The sequence below is a fragment of the Atheta coriaria genome, unplaced genomic scaffold (genome assembly GCF_025399875.1).
Source record: "Atheta coriaria isolate IRGN ID8LTWV9N9 unplaced genomic scaffold, Caltech_Dcor_3.1 hic_scaffold_5_pilon, whole genome shotgun sequence".
In the NCBI taxonomy this organism is placed as follows: Eukaryota; Metazoa; Arthropoda; class Insecta; order Coleoptera; family Staphylinidae; genus Dalotia; species Dalotia coriaria.
Window position 1 is genome coordinate 3,813,972 of NW_027045447.1, and position 27,543 is coordinate 3,841,514.

General features: G+C 35.9%; 3 protein-coding genes across 21 annotated transcripts; 1 reads left to right on the forward strand and 2 right to left on the reverse strand.

The window, feature by feature from the left end:
• Positions 1-163: 163 nt before the first annotated feature.
• Positions 164-6,705, reverse strand: LOC135792929 (citron rho-interacting kinase sticky). Its single transcript, XM_065303732.1, has 8 exons — positions 5,911-6,705; positions 5,617-5,853; positions 4,889-5,554; positions 4,600-4,833; positions 3,789-4,538; positions 3,158-3,724; positions 1,540-3,094; positions 164-1,483 (listed from the first exon to the last, which is right to left on the reverse strand). The coding sequence occupies exons 1-8, from the start codon at positions 6,475-6,477 to the stop codon at positions 330-332; spliced, it is 5,730 nt and encodes a 1,909-aa protein (XP_065159804.1). The 5' UTR covers positions 6,478-6,705; the 3' UTR covers positions 164-329.
• Positions 6,706-6,835: 130 nt separating this feature from the next.
• Positions 6,836-8,654, reverse strand: Tbp (TATA binding protein). 2 transcript variants are annotated; one of them, XM_065303755.1, is made up of 4 exons: positions 8,513-8,654; positions 8,062-8,309; positions 7,841-7,983; positions 6,836-7,777 (listed from the first exon to the last, which is right to left on the reverse strand). In XM_065303755.1, the coding sequence occupies exons 1-4, from the start codon at positions 8,556-8,558 to the stop codon at positions 7,258-7,260; spliced, it is 957 nt and encodes a 318-aa protein (XP_065159827.1). In that variant the 5' UTR covers positions 8,559-8,654; the 3' UTR covers positions 6,836-7,257. The 2 variants fall into 2 exon arrangements, with proteins under 2 accessions (XP_065159827.1, XP_065159826.1); XM_065303754.1 differs by having other exon boundaries at positions 7,841-7,986.
• Positions 8,652-26,283, forward strand: LOC135792930 (anoctamin-1-like). Of its 18 annotated transcripts, none has more exons than XM_065303740.1 (15): positions 8,732-8,843; positions 8,934-9,028; positions 9,581-9,632; positions 14,853-14,910; positions 15,018-15,075; positions 15,183-15,244; positions 15,348-15,404; positions 23,159-23,383; positions 23,516-23,821; positions 23,880-24,509; positions 24,562-24,924; positions 24,979-25,219; positions 25,283-25,894; positions 25,967-26,001; positions 26,055-26,283. In XM_065303740.1, the coding sequence occupies exons 7-15, from the start codon at positions 15,354-15,356 to the stop codon at positions 26,190-26,192; spliced, it is 2,601 nt and encodes an 866-aa protein (XP_065159812.1). In that variant the 5' UTR covers positions 8,732-8,843; positions 8,934-9,028; positions 9,581-9,632; positions 14,853-14,910; positions 15,018-15,075; positions 15,183-15,244; positions 15,348-15,353; the 3' UTR covers positions 26,193-26,283. The 18 variants fall into 18 exon arrangements, with proteins under 18 accessions (XP_065159810.1, XP_065159812.1, XP_065159813.1 ...); XM_065303741.1 differs by having other exon boundaries at positions 15,189-15,244; positions 15,354-15,404; XM_065303737.1 differs by having other exon boundaries at positions 15,024-15,075.
• Positions 26,284-27,543: the final 1,260 nt, after the last annotated feature.

A 27,543-nucleotide genomic window follows, 5' to 3' on the forward strand; every position in this document is an offset into this window, starting at 1 on the left:
GAATTACAACTAGGTAGGTCTAGAAATAATGGTGACGAATTCCTGCTGAATGTGATTGATAGTGTTAAGCAGTCAAAATACATACATTTTTAGCTTGTTGTAGCGTTTCAAGCTAGGCAACTTGTTCTATTCACATTTGAATTGTTTTTCTGAACAAATAACACTTTGTAAATCATTTATTTAACATTTGTTTAAAGATATAAATGTCAAAAAAGCAGTATAGCGATTGATAAAAATGGCAAAAACGTACAATTACTGAAATGCAACTAAGTACAAAATTAATACAATGTGCAGGTAAACTTTTTAAAATACAAGAAAGGCGTAAAAAATTACAAATCTGTAAACTTCACCCTCCGATTTACATAATGATCCTCATTCTCATCACTAGCATTACCATCTAAACTCTGGATCATCGAGCTGGTAAAACTAAACCTGTCAGATTCCGCAACATCATTTGCTGAAGTCTCCGTAGAAATTGACAGCGAATCATCAAATTGATGCGCATCAATGTATTTAATTTGATTTCCGCTTGAGACAAATACTCCGTTTTGATTTTCGCCCAAGTATTGAGAATTAGGCAAGTCAATTTTCATAAGCTGGAGCGCTTCGTTTTCGTTTCCATTACAAGTATTTTCTGTTAGTTTATAAATCTCCACCGCATTAAATTGCAACACGTATAAATATTTCTTTGCGTAATAAAATGCCTTAGGCATGTAGGTCCAACAAATGTCGTTTTTACGTGTGCTGCGACCATATTCATCAACAAAAGTTGCAAATTCACTGAAGCACACCAAGTATTCAATGCGATTCGGGGGCTTGGTGATATAATGAATCGACAAAGGGAATGATTGCATCTGGAAGCACTTTACCGCGTGCGATAATTTGGAATCAGACGCATCCAAAAATTCATCTGCTTCAAAACTACTCAGATCTACTTCAAAGAATTTATCAGCGCCAATGATGACTGAATGCTCAGTAAACAAAATGCAACTCGCTGGTTGGGCTGTATCAAGAATCCTTTGAGGTAAGAATTCATTCTTGACGCAATCATATTTTAATATCGCGAGTTTCTTACTTGAAGCGACACAAATAAACTTGTTACGTTGGAAATCGGATGATTTCAGAATATGAAAACCGTCCATGTTGTTAACAGTTAATGCGCGATATTTAAGTGTTGGTTTCGTGCAGGGTGCACAATCGCATAAAGTACGCAAGTGTTTGAAATCGCAACAAATTAATGTGCGATTTTCTTCGGCAATCATGACCACAGTGTTGATTGCAGCTATGACAACAATTTCACTCACTGATGAAGGACCTAAGATTTGAATGCACTTGTTTTTTTGAAGAGTAAACAAACCGGAATCAGTTCCAAGCAATTTGATATCATGTGTTAGCTCTACAACGCAGTTAATTTCCATGTCTTCGGTGTCATAAAGCAGAATCTCTCCATTTTTGTCATTACACTTAAAAATGTTTTGCAAAGCTGGAAAACATGGTATTAATTTACTGTTTTAATAGTTGTAATTAATGTGTGCTTACCTGCATGCCATCTTTCTTTATCTTCAATGCTCAAAGTCATGAAAATAATGCACTGTGATGGCCAACATGTTGAGTTTGGACTTGTCTCGACTTTAATCACAAAGGGAAGATCGCTGTTAGCGGTTTGTACAGGAATTTCTGAATGCACCGGCTCTAAAATCACTTTGCCATGTTCATTCGCCCGGTGCAACTTGAGAGCTTGAATGGGTTTTGCCCCTTCCACGTTTGGTGGCTCATTGTAGACACATAAGGTGGTCGCAGTAAGACATGCGTAATGTTTTTCCCATCCCCCAGGTACATTCGGTATTTTTACCCATCCCTCAATATTAATTTCTTCCTTTTTCAATCCGTTAATACTTATTGAACTTCCCGAATGTATTTTATTCAAACTTTCAGAGTAATGTAGCGCAAATTCTTCCGGTAAACCACAAGTTCTTGGCAACGAAGAACCGCAATTTGTGTGAGTAGCAACATGGCATTCACGACACACACTCATATGACGCCCGAGAAGAATCTGATTGGAACATTGTGCGCATTTAACCGCTTTTGTACAAAGTTTTGACTCAAACCTGTGCGGAATATTATGATGCATTCTTTGAATAGAATTCTGTCGGTATAAATCATTCTTCTGTGAAGTAGGACTGTGCACAATCTGAGCTAAAATATCCTCTTGTACAGATAAACTCCGGATGGCATCCAGTTTAATATCGTTTTCGTTTTTCTTGAACGTGTCTGCCTTCAACTTGATGATCTCCTGATGCAATTGCTTATTTTGCTCGCGTTCTTTTGCAAGTTGCACTTCTAAATCCTTGTAATTTAATGCTACGGACAATGGCGGGACATTTTCTTTCTTTGAATGCCCGAATATTTTATCCGAAAGGGTCTTCTTTTTCTTTCCGCTTTCTTCCACTTTAGATTGTAGAAAATCGATGAGTTTAGTCTGTTGTTGAATAGTTGACTGCGCCTTCAATTCACGTTCATTTATGTATTGAGTCTTTTCATTCAAGAGAGCATCTAATTCATTCATCTTCTCCATTAGAGCCTTGATACTTAGCTGAGCTTCAGAATATCTCTGACTCAAGTTATAATTTGATTCTTTGACACTGTTTATGAACGTTAGTTGTTCGCTGTTTTCTTCTTTCAAATAGTTATTTTCCGCGACGTAATCTTCTACTTGACGTTGGTATGATTTGATTGTTAAATCTTGGTCTTGAAGTTTCACCTCTAATACGTTCAACTCATCGCTTAAATCATTGGAGTATTTCTTAAATTCAATGTTTTCGGCCTGGAATGAGTTGATTTCTTTCTGTTGATGTTCAAGATCATCTAACAAACGTTTCACTTTTGTTTCTGCCAAGAGTTTATGTGACTTTTCTTCATTATATTGTTTGCGCGCTTCTTGAACATCTTGTTTACTTTTTACGAGAGTTTCTTGATACTGTTCTAACTCTGTTTGCATTTCGGCGCGTTTTGATTCTGACTTGTCAAGCAGTGTTTCAAATTCTATCAATTGATTTTCCAACAAAGTGCATGCCTCGCGTAATGCTTTACGATTCTGATAGAGAAACGAATAAGATATAAACATAAATAATTTATTAACTATATAGCTATTACTTACCAATAATGAATTCTCCAAGTCAGCACGCGTTTTTACTAATTCTCCTTTAATAGTATTGAATTCTCTATCTTTATAAGTCATTTGGTCGTTTAACTTAATCTTATCGTCGACAACATCTTGCATTTTTTGTTCAAGCACCAATTTTTCACATTTTAGTGAATCCACAACTTCCAGCAGTGAACAAATCTGCAATTCTTTGTTTTGTAGATCATTTTGTAGATGACCAACTTGTTCAATTGTTTCTCTTTCTTTTAGGGTCTGCTGGTCACGTTTAAGTTGCAACTTTTCGAGTTCAAGTTTGCATTTATCAACTTCCAACGCCATTTTATCATTTAAAGCACCTAACTCACTAACAGCTTCGTCTTTAGATTTCTGAATACTGGTAACGAGTTGTTCTAAATCGGAGATCTGCATGTTTAATTCTTTGTTTTTTGTTTGCTCATCCTTCAAATCACGCTCGACGATTTTCCTATCTAAGTCGGCATTCAAAATGTCTTTCTCCAAACGCCAGAACTTGGATTTCAACGTAACTAGTTCTTGTTTTTCAAGCGCCGCCACCCCTGATACCTAATTAACAGAAGAGCTTATATTAATAACATTAGACGATTAAAATTTGTTCAACTAATAAAACCTCAACTAGTTGTTGCTCCAAACGTTCAATCTGTTCTTGTAAGACAATTTCCCGTTCAGATCCAGATTCTAATTTGGATAAATCATTTTGAAGCTGTGTCAACAACTCCTCCAAAGTATTTGCTTTCTCTTCTTTACTCTTGAGACTTAAATTGGCTTCCTGTAACTTTATTTCACACTCAGCTTTCTCTTCCTTAATCTGCTTCAATTCCGTCTCATACTTTTGTCTTTCAAGCTCATATTGTTTCTTCAAGTCTTCCATTGATGACAGTTTTGATGAACGAATATTATTCAACTCCCCCTTGAGATCTTTAACTTGTTTTTTTAAAACAGCACTATTCTGAATTTCTTTTTCCAGTTCTTGTTCTATTGTTTTATTATTGGTGAGCTCAATTATGTCTTCTTCTAGAGATATAATACGTGCCTTTTGGAATTCCAAATCTTCCGACTTTTCTTCAAGAATAGAAACAGTTTTCTTTAAATTCTCAATAACAAGTTCAGATTCTTTTGTTTTAGTCTTCAACTCGCGGTTTTGTTTTTCAGACAGTTCGTATTTGTTCAGTAAAACATTGTGCGCTTCATCCAATTCAATAAGTTTCTTTTCGATAGAGCGCCTGTTTTGAATTTCGTCTTGAAGTTGCGATTGTAAGCTAGAAATTTTACTTTGAGTTTCGGACGTGACTTTTTCCAAACGCGATTCAAGACCGACCACACTTGAACGACGCAGTTTTTCAACATTTTCAACAGAAGCCTAAAGCAAATTGAATAGTATTCAAATATTCAAATAAATTCATATGTTCAATGGATAATACCTTATGCTTATTGGACTTTTCAACAGCTTTCAACAACTGCTCATTGAGTTGATCTATTTCGGCGGTAAGCTTTTCACATCTCTCTCTGCACTCTTCTAATTCCCGATTAACAGCATCTAACTTTACCTTCTCCTCAGCTGCCCATTTGTTCTTAGTTTGTTTTATTAATTCCAAAGCTTTGCGTTCTAACTCACAGCGGTCTTTACGCTCCAACTCCAACATGCGTTTCAATGCCTTTAAAATCAAAATTAGTTGGTTATTTAAACATTACAAGAATATTATAATATACCTGACACTCAGCAATATTCGTAGCCAAATCTCGCTCCAACTTATCTCTAACACATTCAATACTTTCCAACTTCCTAATCTTTTCCTCCAGTTTCCTTTCCAAACCCTCCTTATCTTGTGTAGCAGCTTCACTTTTCACTAACTTCTTATACAACTCTTCAATCTCAGCCCTCATCTTTTCAACTTGGTCGTCATTGACTAAAATACTGCTGCGATACGTTTCCTTCGATTCAGATGGTTCAGTTGTGTATGTGAAACCAATAAACGGGAGATTCTTGCCACTAAACTGTGTCTTGGCTTTAAAATTTTCAATATTTGGCTCCTTCCGCTTCTTTTGTACATCCGAAAAGTTGCTAGTGTCATCTTCAGATGAAATTTTCGGCACAAACGGCGGCACTTGTTCGCGCATATTATTAAAGTCAACGTTTTTAAATAATACATGTTTAATTATTTTATCGTAACCCAAGCGGGTGCTTTTTTCAGTCAGAAGTGACTTAATTAAGTTGATGTAAGCCTGAGATACAATGAGATCAGATGGAAATTTAAGTGTTTTTGTATGATTAATGATTTTGGAGTAGGTTGCTGATGTGCTTTGGCCTGTAAATGGTGTTGAACCAATAGTAAGTTCAAAAGCAAGAACTCCCAATGACCAATAATCACATTCTTTCTGTAACAATAGGATAATAAATTAAATTATGACCTCACAAACAAATCATAAGTTTTACTTACACCATATTGGCCATTATTCTTGCTTGCTTTATTATCAAATGATTGCAAAGCTTCAGGTGCAATATAATCTGGAGTTCCTACTGGAATACCACCTGATACAAAACCTTTAGAGTTTAATTTAGCAGCAGAACCAAAATCTGCAAGTTTCAGATGGCCACATCTATCTAACAATACATTGTCTGGTTTTATATCCCTATGGACATATCCCAAGCTATGCACATCATTAATAGCTAAAATCTGTTTTACATTATTAATAAATTAACCCAAAATTAAGCTATCATAGAAAACACTTACAAGCTCAGCAAGATAAAAAGTTGCTGCAGTTTCAGGTATTGTCCCTCCTTGCCTATAAAGTAATCCTACTAAATCACCACCTGGATGATACTCCATTATGTAATACAGATTATTGGCATCTTGAAAAGCATATTGTAGCCTTGTGATCCATGGAGAATTTGCCTCAACCATAATATTTCTTTCCTCAGCAAATGAAGCACATTTCTGCTCTGAATTTTCATATTTTCTGACTGTTTTCATAGCATAGACATCACCAGTTTGCCTTTCCTTCACTACATGCACTTCTCCAAAGTGTCCTCTGCCTATTACATTATTAACATCAAAATCAGTCAAGTTAACACGCACTTTCTTCAGTTGCAGTAATTTCTTTCGATACTGGTCGACGAAGGAACTGATGTTCTTGTCGTTGTTTTTCAAACTCTCGGTGTTGCACTCATCGTATAATACTTGCAATGCGTCGAACAAACCTTCTCTTGTGAAGGAAGCAGTATGATCCTTTTGTTTATTGAGAAGTTGATTGTTTAATCGCGTAACGCGCACACTGATAGCATCTTTAGACGGCTCCATCTTCAGAATAGCAGTCGTTTATAAACAGGATGTGTAAAATTAAGTAAGTTTATGTTAAAATAATACCAAAGTAAAACATTGGGATAAAAGTTATGATAAAAAGCCGGTACAAGCGATCGTAACGCGCGCGTTCTAAGCCAAACACATGGAAAGACGGTTATATTTTGAATGATGAGCGATAAACACCAGAGTGCAACTGAAGAAAAAGTCGTTATGGATTTCTAAGCATTTCATTGGTTACGTTTGACGTTTCAATGGCATTTAAATATTCGGGCAGGAACAGTGGTGCAACCTATCGGCGTTTACACACAACGGAAAAGTGATAAATCGATTTGTTACAACGAAGAACTTAAAAATGTAGCTTCGACTGGCTTTGTTTCCTTTATTGTAGATAAAATTAGAAAAATAACAGGATCATTAAGTTCAATGTTCGTCCAACAAACGTTTTCGCATCCAAATTGCGATGCTTTGTACAATTTCCTTCTACAATAATCTTATTTATGTTCATATTCACAAGCATTGTCTTTAAAATACTCATTCATTAACACAACGTCACAATAAACCCAAAAATCCATTCTATTAATTTTGCTTCAATCTATATCTAATGATAAGTGAAGATAATGAAATTGATGTACATATTTCAATTGTTACCATATGTAAAGACTCATCAAACTTTATGTTTCCAACGAAACTACATAGATCCAACGTAAAAAAAAAAACAAAATTAAATGTGGTGATGATGATGATGTTGAATATTTTGATGAGATGTTGAATGAATGATTACTGCTTTTTGAAACTTTTTAGAATTGGATAAATATTATCAAAGGCTTCATAGATTTCCTGCCGTACCTTTGCGCCGGTGAGCACCACTTTACCGGAGACAAAAATAAGTAATACTATTCTAGGTTTGACCATACGATAGATCAGTCCGGGAAACAGTTCTGGTTCATAGGAACTGAAAGCACTGTGTGTCAGCACCAAACCTTCCAATCGGATAGGAAATTTCACATCGCAGCTGCCGACCATATTTTGAATCTTGAAATCAAGAAACTTCGCGGGAAAGCCGAGCTTTTGGATGATGCGGGCATACTTCCTAGCTGCCAGTCGCGAGTCTTCCTCACTCTTCGCGCCCGTGCAGACCATCTTCCCTGAAGAGAATATCAGCGCCGTCGTTCGCGGCTCGCGAATTCGCATTATCACGGCGGCGAAACGTTTTGGATTGTATTCGGCGTTACGCGCATGTAGAGCTATTTTCTTTAAGTCTAACTTACAATTTAAATTTACGGTTGAAACAATATTTCTGTAATATAATAGCCAAGTTTAATCCTAGTTTCAAACAAAGAATACTATTACTTGAACTTACTGTAATTGAGGCAAAATGCCTGGATCTGCTGAATGTGGTGTCATTGGTGTGGCTGGTGCTGGGGTAGTTGGTCCTATACTTGGTGGAGGCACAGAGTTGGTTGATCCACCAAGATTAACCATTGGGGATGACATCATTGTGTGCTGCTGCAGTGACATATATTATCATTGGTTTGTGGAGATTGATTGTTATCTCAAAGGAGTTAGTTTAATAAAACTTACAGGTGTCTGTGGCTGCATCATACTTTGAGGAGTAGAAAATCCATAAGCTGCTGTTGAAGCCATTTTGCCTTGAGACATCATCCCCATACCACTCATTCCAAGACCCAGAGTGGGTGTCAAGCTACCCATAGGAGCAAGGGGTGGCATTTGTGATTGAGATGAATGAATAATATTTGGCTGAGACTGTGGGGTGTGTTGGAGTGAAGGTATAATGAGTTGATCTTCTTCTGGCTGATGGAGTGGTGTTCCTAAAACATTTTAAAAATAATGCTCATGTAGCTGAACTGTTATTATTCATTATTACTATGGTAAATAATGTACTCAATGTACTCTAGTTCCAGTATCGACTAGACTAGATTTCTATTGAAATACTATCATGTTTACTTGTTAATTGTTGATTTGTTTTATTTGGGAATGTGTAAAAGGAATTGTTTTGTTAGTTTTAACTTACCTATACTAGGTATAGAAAAGCCGGGACTCGGTAGCATTTGATCCATGGCTAGGCTTTTCGAAAATGCTATCAATAATTCGCTTTACTTATTGCTCAGTGTGGAGTAGTTTTCATAGGGCAAGTAAATTAAAACATCGAAAAGAAGTGCAAACATTAACCTCTATGTTGCGAGCGAAACCATCGCCGTCGGTTCGTCCGTTTATTTGTGGTTTATGCGCATGACGAGCGCAACTGGTGGTCAAATATGAAACTATTTAACACTAAATTAATTGTGCCTTTAGGTAGGTATGTTGTGTGCTCTTGTGCGCCATTTGTTTGCAAGCATGTTGCGGTAAGCGAAGTAATATCGATGAGTAAATTATGGTATTCTATTTTATCATCGCCTGGTAAATATTCATAACGGTGTCTATCCCAATTTCAGCTGCACGATTCACTGTTAACTACACCAAGTTTTGCAGTTTTAAAGGTTCTGCAGTTGGATGGGCCTCCCTGCATGGTGATGCTTTCAATAAAATTGTGAGTACTATATTTCTTTACAATTTTCACAAATTACTTATATGATTACCCCACTGCAAAGCCACAAACATTTTCTCTCTATCTATTCCAGTACTCATTTTTACTTGTTTTAGGGGTCTAGTAATTGAACTTGATATCACAGTATAGTGTCACTGTTTGTTTGAATTGTAAATATTGAATTGCTTTATTAATTTTATAAATAACTTTCATAATTATACTATGTGAAAACCAGGAATATTTGTGTGAATTCATTTATTGATGTGCACCTAGCTACCATATTATGCTTATTTTCGAAGTCTCACAGTTGAACATCACATTGTAGCATTTTGGTTCTTGCACCATTTATATCAAAATGCGAGTATTGCGATAATCATTTATTCAACTGGATAACAAGAAAAATACAATTTTTGTACTTTGAACTAATGGGTCTAGCAGTTGAACCTGACATCAAACAATAGAAGTTCTCCATTCAAATTGTGTGTATTGAAATCCTTTATCATTTTCAAAAATAAGATTTTTGTGTTACAAACTACAGGTTTTTGCTTGTTTTAGGTGTCTAGCAGTTGAAGATGACATCATATCATAGTGGTAACTGCATCAAATTGTGAGTATATTCTTTATTATTTTCATAAACATCATTTGCTGTTTATTAATGGGGATACCATAAAAATGGATTTCTCTTTTATTGCGGCAACAAATCTGGGTAGCTACAGGTTGGGTTACAGTTTTCTTGTTACCTTAACACTTGTTGCCTCCACAAACAGATGGCGCTACCATAGCCGTAATATGTTTCTGTCATTAAAATTGATTTGTTTTTATGTTTATTTGTTTATTTAACGCCGCTCGGCAATTATACATAATAATTTACATTAAAAAAAATGGTTGTTTGTAAAGTAGGTTTACGATCGAGATGTTTACGTGATAACGTCTTATTAGTGATGATATAAGTTTTTGTTTGTTTGGGTGGGCACTTCACTTGCATACATTTTGTTGTTTTACTGTTAGGCTCCCGCACGCAAACTTTCGGCCGATAAAACGACAGCGAAAACTTTTAACCGCACGAGAAAATCTCCATTCGGTGAGACTGGAAGATCAACTCCTCCGAACGCTATGACTGGCAGGAATGGCTGGCGCTCCCGAAGGATAGAGACAGGAGATCGGTCCGTATATACTCTCGTTATAACAGAGGGGGCGCGTTCGACCTCATCGTGGGCACGTTTCTAGAACGATGCCCCGTAAACGATTTTGAGACGTTGTCGTCGAAGGTATAAATGTGTTTTAATATATTGAGATCGTGTCTAAACAAAACAGGCCGAAATGTGGAATGCGTCATACCAGCATAACGGCATTTTATTTTAGCATTGACGGTACACTATACAACTCCATCATCGCCGCATATTCATTGATTGTAGACAGGAAATGCGGTGGCGAGCGGGCTTGGCCTTGGTATCAGTACCCAATTTACTCAGGCAGTGTTTGGCGACCAACGAAATCAGTAACTATGTAACAGTAACTGGTCAGCGGTATTGTATTTCATCACGATATATATCGGATAAACCTATTCTTAACTTCATCAGCAACATTCCAGATTCAGTACTTGTATTTATTTACGAGTATACGTGCTAGATTAAAACCGAGCGATTAAATCAGCCTTGGGATGAGTTGTTCAGTTTAATACTTCTTATGTCTAGATGACGTCCTTGTTTCGAATCCAGATCCGACACGGCCATCCGCCTGCGCACACACACGTCCTCTCGTGACATTGTGAAACGAAGTATATCATAAGAATCTTGTTGCAAATTTTGAATTACTCGGTGCATCTCTGACCGCATCTCTGTCATATCTCTCATATGCGGCAATATTACATTTCATAAACGTAAATAAGGTTTGGATCCTGACGCAAATAGCATGTTACCAGACGCTACAATGGTTTTCAGCCTGCACAATCCGCTGCGGCGTTTGCAGCATCAAACGCGTCATGTTCCGCGTTATCTACCATCATTGCCAACGGTCTCGCTACTTTCCCTATTAAAAGCTCTAAGGGGGACGTCTTTGTAGTTTTATTAATTCTTTATAACTCTTCATATTTCAACTGTTCTGCAAGTAGCCAGTTGTCTTGTAGTTCTGCTAGGTTAATAATTTTAAGTTCTTTTCTATTTTCCATTCGCGGTGGGTTTTTATTTTTGCCTAGGTGGTTACGCGATAGAAAACCTACATATGCCATTCGCTTTCCCTCCCTATACTCAATGTTAAATTCAAACGCTTGCAAATAAGCCCACCATCGATTTACTCGTGGTGTTAGATCACATTTCTTTTGTGCAGCTTTTATGGAATTACAATCCGTAAAAATTGTAAATTTGCGTCCGCTTAGGTATTGACGAAAATGTTTTATGGCGTTCACTATTGCGAGTGTCTCTAATTCATACGAATGGTACTTAAATTCTGTCGGTGTTGTTCGCTTGCTATAATACGCGACTACATGTTTCTTCTGTTCCATTCTCTGCATTAAAATTCCTCCATAACCGTCTGCACTAGCGTCCGTATGTAATTCAATCGGAAGGTTCGGGTCGAAAATAATTAAGTTCATGTTCTATTTCCCATGAAAACTGCTGTTCACGCGTTGTAAGTTTGTGGAGAGGTGACATTTTCCTTGAAAAATTTTCTATGAACCGACGAAAGTAAAAGGCGGTGCAAGATTAATTAGCGCTTCAATTTTTCTCTGATTGGGTCGAATTGTGCCGTTTTCTATTTCATACCCAAGAAATTGTACTTTTGTTTTGAGGAATGAGCATTTCTTTAAATTAAATGAAAATCCTGCTTTCGATGAAACATCTAAAACAATTCTCAACCTTTCTATTCCCTCGTCGACCGTTTGTGATACAATCATCACATCGTCGACATGAACGATGACATAACTAAATGCTAATACTGCCAAAGCTTTTATTATTGCTCTCTAAAAGACAGAGACTACGTTTCGCAGACCAAATGGCATAGAAAGATATTCATATGAACCGTCGGGGGTAACAAAGGCTGTTTTCTCGATAGAATTTTCATGCACCGGAATCAAATGAAATCCGCTCGCACAATTCAATGCGGTAAAGTATTTTATATTCGTCATTCGGTCAATTTGGTCAGAGATTAATGGCAATGGATATCTATCCGGAACTGTATTGTCGTTTAGTTCTCGGTAATCAATGCACATTCTATCAGTGCCGTCACTTTTTTTACGAGAAGTGCAGGACTAGCAAATGGGGAATAACTTGGTCTAATTATCTTGGCGTCCAAAAGTTGTTTGACTTTCCCACGCATTGATTCTCTTTCTTCGAATGAGAGACTATAAGGGCGTCTTTGTACTGTTTTTGTTGAGTCTATAAGTCTGATCTCAAGTGTGTCCGTGTTTACGCGCGTTACTGGCATTTTGGTCACAAAGTATTCAGAGAAACTACTTATCACGCTTTCGAGTTTTGCTTTTTGACAAGCTGAAATATGGGTGTCTAAATTCTCTAACTTAAAAAGTTGTGTTGTCTGGAACACCCGAGTGAATATTTTTTAAATGCTCTTTTTTAAGTTGAAATGAATTTTTAGTTATTAGTGCGGTAAAATCTTGATTCAAAACCTCACGACCCAGCAATACGTCATGAATCAAATACAAATCAGGCAAGACATGAAACAAGATCTCAGCATAGTGACTTTGAATTTCAACTTGACATAATATTTGCTCAAACGAATTTACTTTACTCGTACCAATTCCCATCATCGTCACAGAATTATAAAATTTCTTCCCGCAGAAATTTCGTGCAATACTCTCTTTTACTAATTCTCTCCAGAATCCAAATGAAAGGGTTACGACTCACCGTTATGCTTAAAAGTACCTCCAGGTAAATCAACTGCATAGACGTTGGCGGTCTATACGGAGCCCTCATTCTTCCTGCAGCGGTTGGCGAAGTGTCCGGTCTCGCCGCATTTGAAGCATCTCCCGCTGTTTGACGCTCCCGATGTGGATGGCTGAGGGGTGAATTTCTGGTCTTGTCTCCGTTTCGCGAGGCAGTCAGCCTGTCGATATCCAAATTTGTTGCAGTTGAAAAACTTCGTCAGTTTATGTTGGACTGGTGAAGTTCTTTGCATCTTCTCCGGGCGTTGCGAAGCATTGTCTACTGCGGCTGGTCGTTTAAAAGAGAGTGCTTGTAACTCCTTTTGTAATTGCTGTCTCGTCTGAATTTCGTTGGTGAATGACATACGCTGACTCGATTATCGAATTGAGCAATGTGCGTTAATATGGTCGCGATGGCGATTAGGTCAATGGACGCATCTTTCCAGTGCCTCGTGACCTTCCATTCTATAGATTTATCAGGGACGCAGTCATCGTCTCAGACTGAATAAATCGTGCGGCAAACTGTGATTTAAAATCTTCCAAGATATATCCGGGTAGGAGATCTGCGACAACCACGATGATGCAGCACCCTTCAGTGCGTCATAATTAGTGTGGCACCCGTCAGATTCTTGTCACCAATGCATAACTCTGGGGTTTTATCAACGCTTCAATAAGATTGCGCATATTGTTATTTTGCACTTGTAATAACTGACTCCACTTTTCTTTATCATTGTCACTTTCTCTATCGCACTTTTAACTAGATCGCAGATTAGATCCAGATCCCACTTCTGATGTCGGATAAACCTCCGTCTCAACTTCATCAACAACACTCCAATTCAAATTACGCGCCATTTATTACAAAGTATGTCTTAGATTAAACAAAACGAATTGAATCGGCGTAACGGGATGAGTCCTGGGTGCATGCTCAACGGTGCTCTCGGAGTGAATGTCATCACACATGATTCTCCTTTCCACGAAGTATATATGAAGTATATATTAGTCGGCCGACTCGACCAATGCTTCAGTTCGCTCCGAGTTTTGGCGCTAGTTTTTGAAGCTACTTATGGTCATCCGATAAAATGCAAAAAAATTTTCGGGTAATCTAGTACTTTTGAATGCATCGTGCAAAATTTTCCATTTAATAATCTATCACTGTGGTTGGGATGCACCCAATACTCTCGGACTCTCTTCTTGATTTTTCTCCTCCGTTGCATCAGAGCAATTATAATATTTCTGGACAATATTGTACTACTAGTAACTTTCATTATGCGACCGCTCTCTTCAACGGTAGCTTACAAAGTAAAAATAGTCGGCCGACTGTTGTCTAGTGAGCGCACTCACCACAAACCCAACTGTTTAGTTGGCGTAGTGTGCGCGCTAATAGCCCAACCCGATTAAACTATCTACCGATAAAAAGTTTGTGGTCTGCGGGGGCTCTAATACAATTCATGAACACAAAGATTAGGCCATTTCCTGGCCGAAACTAGCCAAAACCGAAACCGAAATTTGGGTCGGTCTCTAGTATGTGGTAGTTGTCTAGCTTTAACTCGAGAAGGGGGCATCTCTAGAAATGTCAAATTAAATTCTCCATGGGGTGGCGTTAGTTTGTTGCTGAAGTTGTGTCTGCAACATGGGTAAATTCGAAAATTTGGTGGTGCATTTTTTACTTGAATGGTGAAATTGTTGGGATTTTTTTGGTATAGATCTTCCACATTTTCTTTTTCTTTGAATCTTTATGTTATCTAAGTAGAATAACTATTTATAACGCTCTCGAAGACGTCTTATGGTGCGTTAAGGAACGCAATTCTAATTGCAACGTATTCGAATAGTCCGTCGAGAAATTTTTTATAATATAGTTTCATAATTTTTGATATGATTATAATTTGTATGATTAGCACACGGGAAACCTACAAAAAGATAATTTTTGTGCTTCGATATACTGATTTTTGGTAGTTTTAGGTGCCTAACGGGCGAACGAAATGTCCTAGGACAACGATTCTTTCATCAGATTGTAAGTATTGAATTTGTATATCATTTACATTTATAATTTGTATGATTAGCACACGGGAAACCTGCAAATAGATAATTTTTGTGCTTCGATATACTGATTTTTGATAGTTTTAGGTGTCTAACAGGCGAACGAAATGTCCTAGGACAACGATTCTTTCATCAGATTGTAAGTATTGAATTTGTATATAATTTATATTTATAATTTTTATAATTAGCACACGGAAAACCTGTAAAAAGATCATTTTTGTACTTCGATATACTGATTTTTGGTAGTTTTAGGTGTCTAACGGGCGAACGAAATATCCTAGGATAACGATTCTTTCATCAGATTATAAGTATTGAATTTGTATATCATTTACATTTATAATTTGTATGATTAGCACACGAGAAACCTGCAAAAAGATAATTTTTGTGCTTCGATATACTGAGTTTTGCTAGTTTTAGATGTCTTACGGGCCAACGAAATGTCCTAGGACAACGATTTTTTATCAGATTGTAAGTATTGAATTTGTTTATAATTTTCGTAAATAATTTTCGTTAATGGAAAGTGAATTAATTGTAAAATATTAGCAGACGTATTGCAGATTTCTAGTTAATTTCAAAGTTTCAAAATTTTATTACTTTCATTGTTGAATACATAATCCGTTGTATAGTATACTCGTAAAATTTTTTGTTTATTTAAAGTTATACGTGATTTCTTCTGGATTTACATTTTTATATATTGAGTTGACATGTTTCGACCTGAGGGCATCTTCATAAACTGTTTATAAACTTTATAAACTGTTTAAATCCAGAAGAAATCACATATAACTTAATAAATAAATATTTTTAAAGTTTAAAACTTGATGACGCCCGCTATCTTTAATTTTTTGCTCCGTCACACCCAGATCGCGCTAGTGTCTGCTATCTATTTTGTTTTGTTCCGCTACGGTCAGATGACGCTTCCATCGATTTGATTTAAATTCATACTTAATTTTTGTGGTTGTTTTTTGTGCGCTGAGTTGCGGTGCGTACGTCACTTTTATACACAACTTTTATGTTTAACAATAACTTGCAACATGATTGTAACTGCATTTTATGCATATACATGCATATAGAAAATTGCCTCTCCAACTGCGGGTCGGTTAGCATCTGTCTTGCTTCGTTCGGCTTAGTCGGTTGAGCGCTGTTGTGAGTGCGCACGTGTTTTGTTCATTAATCAATCGTGGTGACACTTTCTCGCGATTCTTGATATTTTGTAGCATTACCTAAATCGATTGAAGGGGCATTTAGAAGTAACAGCCCACTGCAGCGGATAACGAATAATTTGAGCGATTCTATGCGGGGCGCGCGTGGTGTCCGTCGGATATGTTCCGGTGACTATCGATACTTACTGGAGTTAAATGAAGTTAAATTTATGTGTTTGACGTGAATACATTTAGAATATCTGCATGGAATAGTAAAGAAGTGTGTATCATCAATTCTACATACAATTTGCGGAAACCTAGTATTAAGTCAAGTCGAACTCTAAGAATACACCATAGTATAACATAGTATAGTACAGTGCGTGGAGTGTGCAACATAGCTAAGGCTTGTGTTATTGTTTTTAAAAAGTTGATTAAAGTAGAAACATAAATAAAAGAATAAAATATTATTGATAAAAACACTCCGTGGTCGAGTGGGTACGTGCACCTGCTAGCATGCTTGTAGACACGGATTGAATCTCAAATATAGAAAGCATTTTTCTCCATTATAAAAATAACAGTTGTAATTTGGGTTGCATACGTAAACTCAAATGAAATATAAGCGAAATTGCAATACAAGTGAAGGCAATATGAAAAGTAAGAAAGTAGTTAGTAAGTGTGAAAACGGAGAACAGAGAAATAGCAGAAGTAGAAGAAGGAACAGAGAAGAGTAGAAGACAAAAGGAAGAGAACAGAGTAGAGAAAAGGAGGAGGAGATGGAAGAAAGAGAACAGGAAGTGGATCCATTTTTAAATTTTTTGGCGGCGTGTCGTTATAAGACAGTCCCAGTCCACTGCTTCGATGCATCCATTGCCCCCGGCCCATCCTACAGCTACGAAGTCTCTACGCTTCATCCTCAGGATTCTCAGCCATATCAACAATTTTTATGGTGGGGGATCATCCCCCGAGTGGGAGAACTACTTATAAGGACATTCCTTATGAGGACTTGTAAGAATATTTCTAAGTTTTAAGTCGTCTCAAGAGATACTTTAAAATATTTTTACAAGTTCTGACGTGTACCTGAAATGAGAGAGGGAGTACACAAGTCATACAGGATACCTCAACAATTTTTATCGTGGGGATCATCCTCAGAGAGGGAACTCTCTTAGAGACCTGTTCCTGAAATGATAGAAGGAGTACACACAAATCATAGGAGCAGTCACTTTTAACATTTCTTTATTGAAACATATATACAATGAAAACTTCTAAAATATAGTACTAAACAATATATGCGCCGCCATTTTGAATCTAATTATAAGAGCAGTATAGCCCCGTACAACCAGACAAGTACGAAGTATAAAAAATAACAAAGAAAAACATATAATAAAACAAAATTTAAATTTAAATTTTTGCGGCAATTACGGCAAACTATTATACACCGTTTTTGAAAAACAGTATAATAACATTTAAAGAGAAAATGCAAAATTCAAGTAGGGAAATATATATCAAAAACCAAAGTCAAAGTAAAATCAAAGGAAATTAATATACAGGGTGATGTAAAAAGAAAACGACAAAGTTTTAAAGAAAAATCCTAAGTTTAAGTGGGATGACATATATCTTTCCCCATTTGACAAATTCACCACGGGAAATTAGTGTACAGGGTGTTACAAAAAACTACAACGGGAAATTATAATACAGGGTGATACCAAAATAAAACTAAAATATTTTAAAAGAAAATCCTAAGCTTAAGCAGGATAACATATATCTTTCCTCTTTTGACAAATCCATTACGGGAGACCGTAATACAGGGTGATACAAATGAAAACTACAATATTTTAAAGGAAAATCCAAAGTTTAAATGGAATAACAAACATTTTTCCCATTTTGGCACCACGGAAAGTTAATATACAGGGTGTTGCAAAAACCTAAGTTTTAATAGTAAAACGCCCAGACACTAATAAATATGGTCTATTAAATGATAAGGAAAATATATCTACTGGATGATACACAAAGAAAAATTAAGATTTATGTAGGAACACGGATGGAAACAATTAACAAGACGACAATAACAAGATAATATAAGAAGAAAGCTATCAGGAATTTTAAAAAATCAAAATGTTTAGACCGGAAATCAAAGAAAAGTGTAAAGTAAGAAAACATTCAAATAGAACATTTCAAAAATGGTATTTTCTTTGGATATGAAGGAAAAGTGATGAGGTGGATATTACAAAAATAAAGCACAAAGCAGAATTTTATTTTAAATGTAAAACAACCAGCGACCAGCCCGGAAAGCCGGCAGGGGATCAAGAACGCAACCGACGGCATGCGACTATCTCCATCTTTTTAATTTGTACATTAAACAAAAACAAAACAAGGTATCAAATACGTAATGCAAATCAACGGTATTGAAACAGAGACAAAAATTATTTGTAGACTTAAAGACCACGTAGTAAGGTAAAAACAAATAAAGGCAATAATAGATTTGATTTTCAAATGGCTTAAGAAATGCGAGAACATACCTTGATGCAAAATTAATTTTTGCGGTTTTGGCCTATCCAATAAATTGTAAGGACTTTAATTATTCACATTGTAGAAATGATGAAATACGCGTATCATACAAAAAGAGTATCCGGCGTCCGACGGAACATCACTCACGTTTTACCTCTGCGTATAATCAATTCGCATTTAACGAACGCCGCACATCACTTGCGCACAATGGAAGGAGCATTTAGAAATATTACGCAATGACGCGAAGAAATGATGGAACTCAAAATATTGTAAAGCAAATGTGCGTCGACATCACCCGACGACAAAAATTAGACTAACGTGGTACGCATGCCAACCGTGGCGACCGCACAAAACTGCAGGAGATAAAGAAACTTGTTTGTTTGTAAACACTGATACTTTCAGTGTGGTAGTGCAGAACATGAGAAGAATTGTACTCGTACTATGCATGAAACTATAAATTTTTATTCAATTCTTAATCGAATTCTGATAGATAATTTAATTCTACATCGTTTATTTTATTAACTAACATTATCCGTTCAGACCCTATTTACAATTTTAGAGAAAAATGCATTCGCTTTTCGTAGACTTTTTGTTCGTGACATAATGGCCAAAAAATTCGACCCTGTTCTTCGAAAAAGATTTTAACTCAATAGTTCGACCCTGTTCATTGAACAAAAAAAATTTTAAGTAAAAAAGTTCGATCCTGTTTTTCGACCGCAAAAATTTTAACAAAATACCTGATTCGAACGAAAACATTTTAAGTAAAAAAGTTGGATCCTGCATTCCGACCTAAAAAAATTTAAGTAAAAATGTTCGACCGTTTTTCGATCGAAAAATTTTTAACAAAAAAAATCGACTAAAATTGTTTTAAGAAAAAGATTTGACCGAACAAATTTTTACGAAAAAATTTTAACAAAAACATTCAACCGAAAAAATTTTATAATAAAAAGTTCGACCCTATTCTTCGACCGAAAAAATGTATGAAGAAAAGTTCGACCCTGTTTTTCGACAGAAAAAAAAATTATTTAAAAAATGGTTGTTTGTAAAGTAGGTTTACGATCGAGTTGTTTACGTGATAACGTCTTATTGGTGATATAAGTTTTGTTTGTTGCAATTGTTGTAACACTTCACTTGCACTTCACATTTTGTTTTACTGTTAAACATTCAACGAAAACTAAGGCTCCCCGCACACTACAAACTTTTTATCGGCCGATAGTTTGGTCGGGCTTATAATCAGTATGAAGATGTATGCAAGTCCGCATACTACAACGATTTTGTATCGGCCGATAAACAAGTTTGATGGGCTACCCAACTGCGTTCAAACTAAACTATCGGCCAACCAGGCCAACTATCGGCCGACTGCGATATCAGTATGGAGCTCGTCGCAAGCGCGCACACCTACCGATTGTTTAGTCGGCCGACTTGATCAATTTAGTTCGCTCAGAGTATTGGTGCAGTCGGCCGACTGTTGTCTAGTGTGCGCACTCACCACAAACCCAACTGTTTAGTTGGCGTAGTGTGCGCGCTCACAGCCCAACCCGATCAAAAAATCGGCCGATAAAAAGTTTGTAGTGTGCGGGGAGCCTAAGGTTATAACGAGAGGGGGGTATACCTGCGATCGGCCTCGTGAGGCCTCGCGACAGTTTCTGAACCGGTCACCCGTAAAACGATTTTAAAGACGTTATCACGTCAAAAGTTCGACCCTGTTCTTTGACCGAAAAAATGTTATGGAAAAAAGTTCGACCCTGTTCTTTGGCCGAAAAATACTTATTACAAAAAGTTCGACCCTGTTATTTGACCAAAAAATGAAATTTATTGGACAAAAATAGCGATGTTCGAATGGGATTTTAGGACACTTCCAAAGGGTTTATAGGGTTAAAAAGGTATGTAAAAGGTATAGTGTAAAGGGTCTCTCGAACTTTAACAAGACGTAATGAAATTTGAAGAAAAGCAATTAGTTCACGTGATACAAGGTGTTTTCCACACCAAATTTTTAAATTTTCCTAAAATTGCTCATTTTTGAGAAACATTTTAGGGCACATCCGAAAGGGTTGAAAGGTATAAAGAGTATGCATCGTGTAGACAAACTGACTCTCTTTTGGCGTGGAGAAACTAAAAGATAGTCAATTTTTTACGAGATACAGGGTGTTTCCCACACTATGTTTTCAATTTTTTTCTAAAATTGCTCATTTTTGAAGGGCATTTTAGGGCACTTCCAAAAGAACTGGAAGGTTGAAAAGGTATGCATCGTATAGACAAACATCCCTGACTATATTCTGAGTGGAGAAACTCCAGGAAAGTCAATTAGTTTCGGAGATACTCTGTTTTCCACACCATATTTTCAAATTTTCCTAAAATTGTTCATTTTTTGAAGGGCATTTTGGGGCACTTCCAAAAAGGCTGGTAGGTAGGAAGGGTATGCATCTTGAAGAGCAGGGGTTACTAACCTGGGGGTAATTACCCCCGCAGGGATAAAAGGGAGATTCTAGGGGGGTAACACGGGATGGCACGAAATAGTATTAAAATAGCAAGAAACAAAATAATAGTACGGTAAATGGTAGCACGGCGCTATTTATATATTATATAAATTTATATATTACTTTACTAGTTACGTAATCGTGCAATTTCTTATATACCTAATAAGCATATTTTCGTTCGAATTTATGTGGTGTTAACTATTTTAAATTAGCTAGGGGTAAACTCAATTCCTATACTTGTTCACAGGGGTAGTGACCTTGAAAAGGTTAGGAACCACTGTTGTAGAGGAACAAATGACACGCGAGTGAAGAACGCGGATCAGCCACCGTATCAGCTGACAATCGGCCCGAAACTGCTAGCAGTCCGCTAAACTATCCTCTCTCCCGTTCCCCACCGCCAGTATGGTGAAGGTCGTGAAGGTATAGACCGGATAATACGTAGTACCGTAATCTAGTCTTCAATGCAATAAAAAATATAAATAAATATACTTGTAGTATTCACGACGAATACTACTCTATAGACAATACATAATGTTAAATATACGGTAAAATTTTTGAAGTAATTATATTAAGTTATGGAAATAAATTAAGTAAAACTAATCAGAGTAATACCAGGTATAAATAGGTTTATTTTACGTTTCCGGAATTTTATTTTAAATGACATACATGGTCAACGTTTAGAAACTCAGATCGTACATTATTTAAACCTGTTAAAATACTTACTAGACGAGTAGAGTCGATTCTAATATACTTTATAATCATTTCACGCACAAATTATTAGCGGGATAACACTAAACTCGTCTATTGTCATTAGGTGTCGATAAAATGTAGTGCAATTAATTTAATCGAAATGAATGAAATAAAGGTGACGCGCCACATGCTGATACGAGCAAACTGAAATGTTAGAACATTAGTAGCACGAGCGAGCATTGCAGTAGTTTAACGCGATAAAAAAAAGTTGTTTATACAAAACCCCGACAACTGGGCAGAGTGGCAATCGAAACATTTCTAATGTGCGTCTAAATAAAATGTAATATTCACTTCAGATTCTGAATGTTCAGGAAATTCTCGAATAGATAAGTAAATTTAGCTTAGCTAAACTAAACGCGATAAACTAACAGCAATATTGATTAACGGATAGAATATTCTTCATCTACGGGGCATTCTAGTAAAGATAAGGAGCGTCAGCTATGCTTTCATCCACGTACGGTGCCCTGAATACGAGTGAGGTATCTCTTAAAATACAAGTGATATAAATGAACGGATTGAAAATTCATAATTTACAAGCAATTCTCTATAAGATAAAGTATGAAAATCGGAAACATATGAGACGAAAAAATATAAGTTGAATATTTTGAATTTCACTTAACTAACAACTGTTATAAACATGCAGTATGCTGATTCGTGTCACCCATTGATTTCATTAACCCGTAATGCAATACCCTAATAAAACTTATTGTAAGGGAAACTATTAATTTGTATGCACAATGCATAATTTATACCGATAACAAGATATAAACTTTCTGCTCTATGAAGACCACCTTAACGTACACAAAATATGAGGTCAGTAAAACTTTGATTATACTATAATGGTTTGGCATTATCATAGATAAAATAGATAAAATATTGAGCACATTATCACACCGGAGTACTCACTTAGATAATTTTAGTACGATAAAAGCATGCGCTAAAGTTTCTAGCTGACTTATTTCTCCATAATAATATATCGAGAATACAACAAAATGGTACGTAATATTAATACAAATAAGACAGTTTTTACAATTTCTACTCTAGTAATATAATAAATAACTGATAATCATTATTGGCAAATGTAATCGTATAAATTTACATAATAGTCAAATTTACACCTGACCTTGCAAATAGCTTGCTACATAAACCTTTAAAAATATATTTTTTCAATCATATGGTGATATTACGACATCGGCACTACGGCACTGTGAATAACGTAAAAATAGGACATTTAGAACATATGTGAGGAATTTAATTAAATTTAATAGAAACACAAGCAAATATATAACAACATCTATATCTACATGTGCAAATAATCAAAATCAACAACTTTCATATTGCGATTCCTTAGGTTTGGAGTATTTCAAAAAATAAGCTCGCCATTGATTTTGTACTTGTTTATGAGCAAGGAGAATGTACGAAACGTGATCAATTTAAAAAAAGTTTGGAAGAAGTTGGGCTCATTTTGGAAGAAGAACCGGCCGTACAAAATATTAAATTTTTGAAAATTCATGTACCTGACGATGTACTACAACAATACGCCGAGATTCTCAAATTGCGAATGCCTTTAATATTAGTAAGTATCTAATGTGGCTTATAGCTAATATTGACTAACATTGAATGTAATATCATTGATGATTAAGAAATCTTCACCTACGAGTAACAAGAGTATTATTACTTTTTTAAAGCATTGTATTTTAAATCGCAGGAATCTGGATACATAAATAAACCAAACATTTTCCGAAGAGCCCTAAACAATTTTCTTTATACTTGCAACTTCACTTTAGACGAAGAGAAATTCCCTCCACGAAAGTATCATTTGACTTCGGAATACGTAACTCATCAGGATTTCTTGTACGACAAAACCAGTCCTGATTATTTCAACAGTGCTACAAGAATCACTGTGGCGTCATATATTTTGGAAAGAGAAAAATTTGGAAATGCTGATCATGATTTTGGAATTAAAAGACTCTTATCCGAAGGAGTATATAAGGCTGCATACCCTTTGCATGATGTATAAATACTATTTTTAAAAAATCATATTAATTCTAATTTTTGATTTAATATCTTAGGGAAGTCTCCGTAATAACTTGGATCCGAACTCTTTACGAAAGAAGCTTTTTGACGAGTGGGCATCATTCCCCAAATTAGCAAAATTTCAACCCATTGATGAAATTAAAGACTATTTTGGCGTGAAAATTGCGTTATACTACGAGTGGTTGGGTTTTTACACGCATATGTTAATTCCTGCAGCAATTGTTGGATTCTTATGTGTTTTATACGGACTACTGACAATGAATAGCGATCAGCTAAGCGAAGATATCTGCACACAAGACGTTATCATGTGTCCGCTCTGTGACAAATTATGCCCTTTTTGGGAATTAAAGGATACGTGCGTCTATTCAAAAATTTCCTACATTGTGGACAATCCGGTGACCATATTTTTCGCGGTATTCATGTCCATCTGGTCGGCCCTGTACCTCGAGCTTTGGAAAAGGTATAGCGCCGGTATTGCTCACCGATGGGGCCTCACCGGGTTCAGTCTGCAATGCGAACCTCCACGGCCAGAGTACCTCAACAAACTTGCCTACGCAAAGAAAGAAAAGTTGAATGTAATCACAGCGCTATCCGAGCCGGTAGTGCCATTTTGGAAAAAGAAACTACCTGCAGTTGTGTTGAGTTCAGCAATAGTTATTGTTTTTGTATGTGTCAATTTTTACACTATTATCAATTCTACAAAGTTCTTTATTCCAGATGTTGGCATCAATTAGTGTGGTTTTTGGAATTGTTATCTATCGAATGTCTTTAGCGTCATCAGAGAGCTTATACGGTGATGAGACAAGCTTCAGAATATACGTAGTGCCTGTTACCGCTGGCATAATCAATTTGGTATGCATAGTTATTCTGAACACTGTTTACTTTAAACTGGCATACTATCTGACCGATTTAGAGCTGCCACGTTCACAAACTGAATTTGAGGAGAGTCTAACATTGAAAATTTACATGTTCCAATTTATTAATTTCTACACGTCCATCTTTTATATCGCGTTTATTAAGGGAAAATTTGTTGGATATCCGGCAAAATACAACACAGTTTTAGGAATACGACAAGAAGAGGTTTGTTGGTACGACGAGTATTGATTATTTAGAATATGAGAATTTTATTTGCAGTGCCAACCGGGCGGTTGTTTAATTGAATTAACTATTCAATTGGCCATTATTATGATTGGTAAGCAAACTTTAAATAACTTCACAGAGTTTGGTATACCTCTCATAAAAAAGATGCTCAACAAGATGAGGTTCAAAGCAGAAGAGCCAGAGGAGGTTGATGGTACCCATAATCAATGGACTGACGATTATAAGTTACTAGATTTAGAACCACAAGGCTTGCTTAGTGAATATCTAGAAATGGGTAAGATAATAATCAAATATCAAATTGTCTAGAGATAACAATCAATTCATATTGTGTTTTTAGTTGTGCAATATGGTTTTGTCACAATATTCGTCACAGCTTTTCCACTCGCGCCACTATTTGCCCTAATAAACAATGTATTTGAAATGCGCCTGGATGCCAAAAAAATGATCAAATTTTTCAGACGGCCGGTACCAAAACGCGTCAAGAACATTGGCATTTGGTACAATATTATGAACCTGCTTTGTCGTATTTCGATTGTGTCCAATGGATTTATCATAGCGTTTTCATCTCAATTTATTCCCAAATTAGTATACAATATGACCGTCAACAAAGGCGTCAACGACGTGGGCTTTTTAAACTACACCTTAGCATCATTTGATGTGAATGATTTCATTGACGGAAATGAACCGGAAAAGAATCCATGGAATGTCACCGTGTGCTATTTTTCGGATTATAGAAATTCACACGATGTTGAATCAAAATACAAGCGTCCTCTTGATTATTGGCACATTATGACGGCTAGACTTGCATTCTTGGTCGTGTATCAAAACTTTGTTGGAATACTTTTTACAGCTATTCAATACGCAATCCCAGATATGCCTAAGAAACTGAAAGAGAGAATTCAGCGAGAAGCATATCAAATTAATGAAAGTATCATAAAGAGGGACCAAGGTAAATGTTATATTTTTATAACTAACTATAAACGATATTATTAATATTCATTATTTATGTATATTTATTCAGCTACTCATAAACACAAGAGGATATCAGAAACCAAAGTAATTAATTTGAAATATTATCATTATATCTTACTAATTTATAAATTTTACAGGAATCACTTGATAGTACAAACAAGGTGGAATACCTTAACGAAGTCGATGATATCGCATTACCAAATAAGGATCAAAATGCCGATAAGCTTCATCGACGCACACGACCTCAGAGTGATAATTTCACTGAACATCTTTAATTACATATCCTGTTTAATTTTTTGTAGTTTTCTACTTGTTATGGCTGATATGTTTTGTAGAACTAACCAATTAATAAAAGATATATTAAAACTTCTGTATTTTTTTACAGGTTTTTGTTTCTAAAACTAAAGTAATTTGCCTGAATTTCCATGAAATAGAACAAAATATAAAGGTAGTAAGTTTTTCTACTTAATAAAAAAGTAACTTATTTTAAACTTTCAAGGAGTTTGAAGAACAGTGAACTATAATATGTGGCTACTAATATATCAAACTTTTTATTATACGAAAATTTCTTTCATTTCCCAAAGTGAAAATATTTGATGATGCCTAATTATACTTGAACCGTCATAATTAATCATAAGGCTTTTGCTGTTTTTGTGGTTAGCGCCTATAATTTTCATACCACGTATTTTAATTTGGGTTGACACACGATTAAAGTATGTCCAGTAAAACGCGCGATGAGTCAGTCAAGTTAATTTTTGACAAAGTAAAGCTTTTGCATGTTAAACCCGGTGCTCATGGCCCGTTGATGAAAATACAAATCTTCTTAGTGACAATTTCTCGAATTATTCAAATATCCGTTGCTATAAAACTTATTGCAAACAACACTCATGATATTCTTGTTATGGCAAAAGGTGCAAAAACGATTGCAGTTATGATGCAGGTACTAAATGTTATAATAATTATGAATCTTTCTTTTAACGATTGTTTCAGGGGCTTAAAATTCTTCCATTATTACAAGAAGATGACTTTAGTGCTCTGCTCAAGAGTATGAAATATTTTTGGTACTCAGAAGAAGTTGAAAGAATGTACAAACAGGCCAAAATGTTTACTATAACTTTCTTGAATACTGTGTACGCTGCCTACGTAATAGTTATTATCTTACCCATTTGCATGGGTTCCTATCCATTTGATGGAGATTTTCCAAACTTTCCTTACTCGTTTTGGTTTTTTTCTCTTATGCAGAGCCTTCAACTTTTGTATGATGTGATAGCAGTGCTAGCTGCTGATTGCTTATTTTTATGTATGGCGTGTTTCGTATATTCACAATTTAAAATGTTAAACGATAGACTGGAAAAACTTGGAACTGTCAAAGAGATTATGTATGAAGAGGCACGCATTTGCATCCAGTATCATGCATTCTTATTGGAGTTGGTTTCAAGTAAACTCAAAGTTAAAACATACTTATATAGTATTTTTACAGATTCGTTAAAAGATTTGCAAGAATGTTTGTTTCGGCATTATTATCACAATATTGCATCACAATTATAAGCGTCTGCATTGAAATTTTCGTCTTTACTAAACAGTAATTAGCAGCATTACCTTTACTCTACCTTTTACTACACATTT

Coding starts and splice junctions, on each gene's coding strand:
- LOC135792929 (XM_065303732.1), bottom strand. CDS start 6,477: ATGGAGCCGTCTAAAGATGCTATCAGTGTGCGCGTTACGCGATTAAAC. Junction 5,555..5,616: donor AGAATAATGGCCAATATGGT/GTAAGTAAAACT, acceptor CTATTGTTACAG/AAAGAATGTGATTATTGGTC. Junction 4,539..4,599: donor AAAAGTCCAATAAGCATAAG/GTATTATCCATT, acceptor AATTTGCTTTAG/GCTTCTGTTGAAAATGTTGA.
- Tbp (XM_065303754.1), bottom strand. CDS start 8,558: ATGGATCAAATGCTACCGAGTCCCGGCTTTTCTATACCTAGTATAG. Junction 8,310..8,512: donor CTTTTCTATACCTAGTATAG/GTAAGTTAAAAC, acceptor AAAATGTTTTAG/GAACACCACTCCATCAGCCA. Junction 7,987..8,061: donor TGATGCAGCCACAGACACCT/GTAAGTTTTATT, acceptor ATGTCACTGCAG/CAGCACACAATGATGTCATC.
- LOC135792930 (XM_065303738.1), top strand. CDS start 15,354: ATGTCTTACGGGCCAACGAAATGTCCTAGGACAACGATTTTTTATCAG. Junction 23,384..23,515: donor TGCGAATGCCTTTAATATTA/GTAAGTATCTAA, acceptor TTTAAATCGCAG/GAATCTGGATACATAAATAA. Junction 26,002..26,054: donor AGAGGATATCAGAAACCAAA/GTAATTAATTTG, acceptor TAAATTTTACAG/GAATCACTTGATAGTACAAA.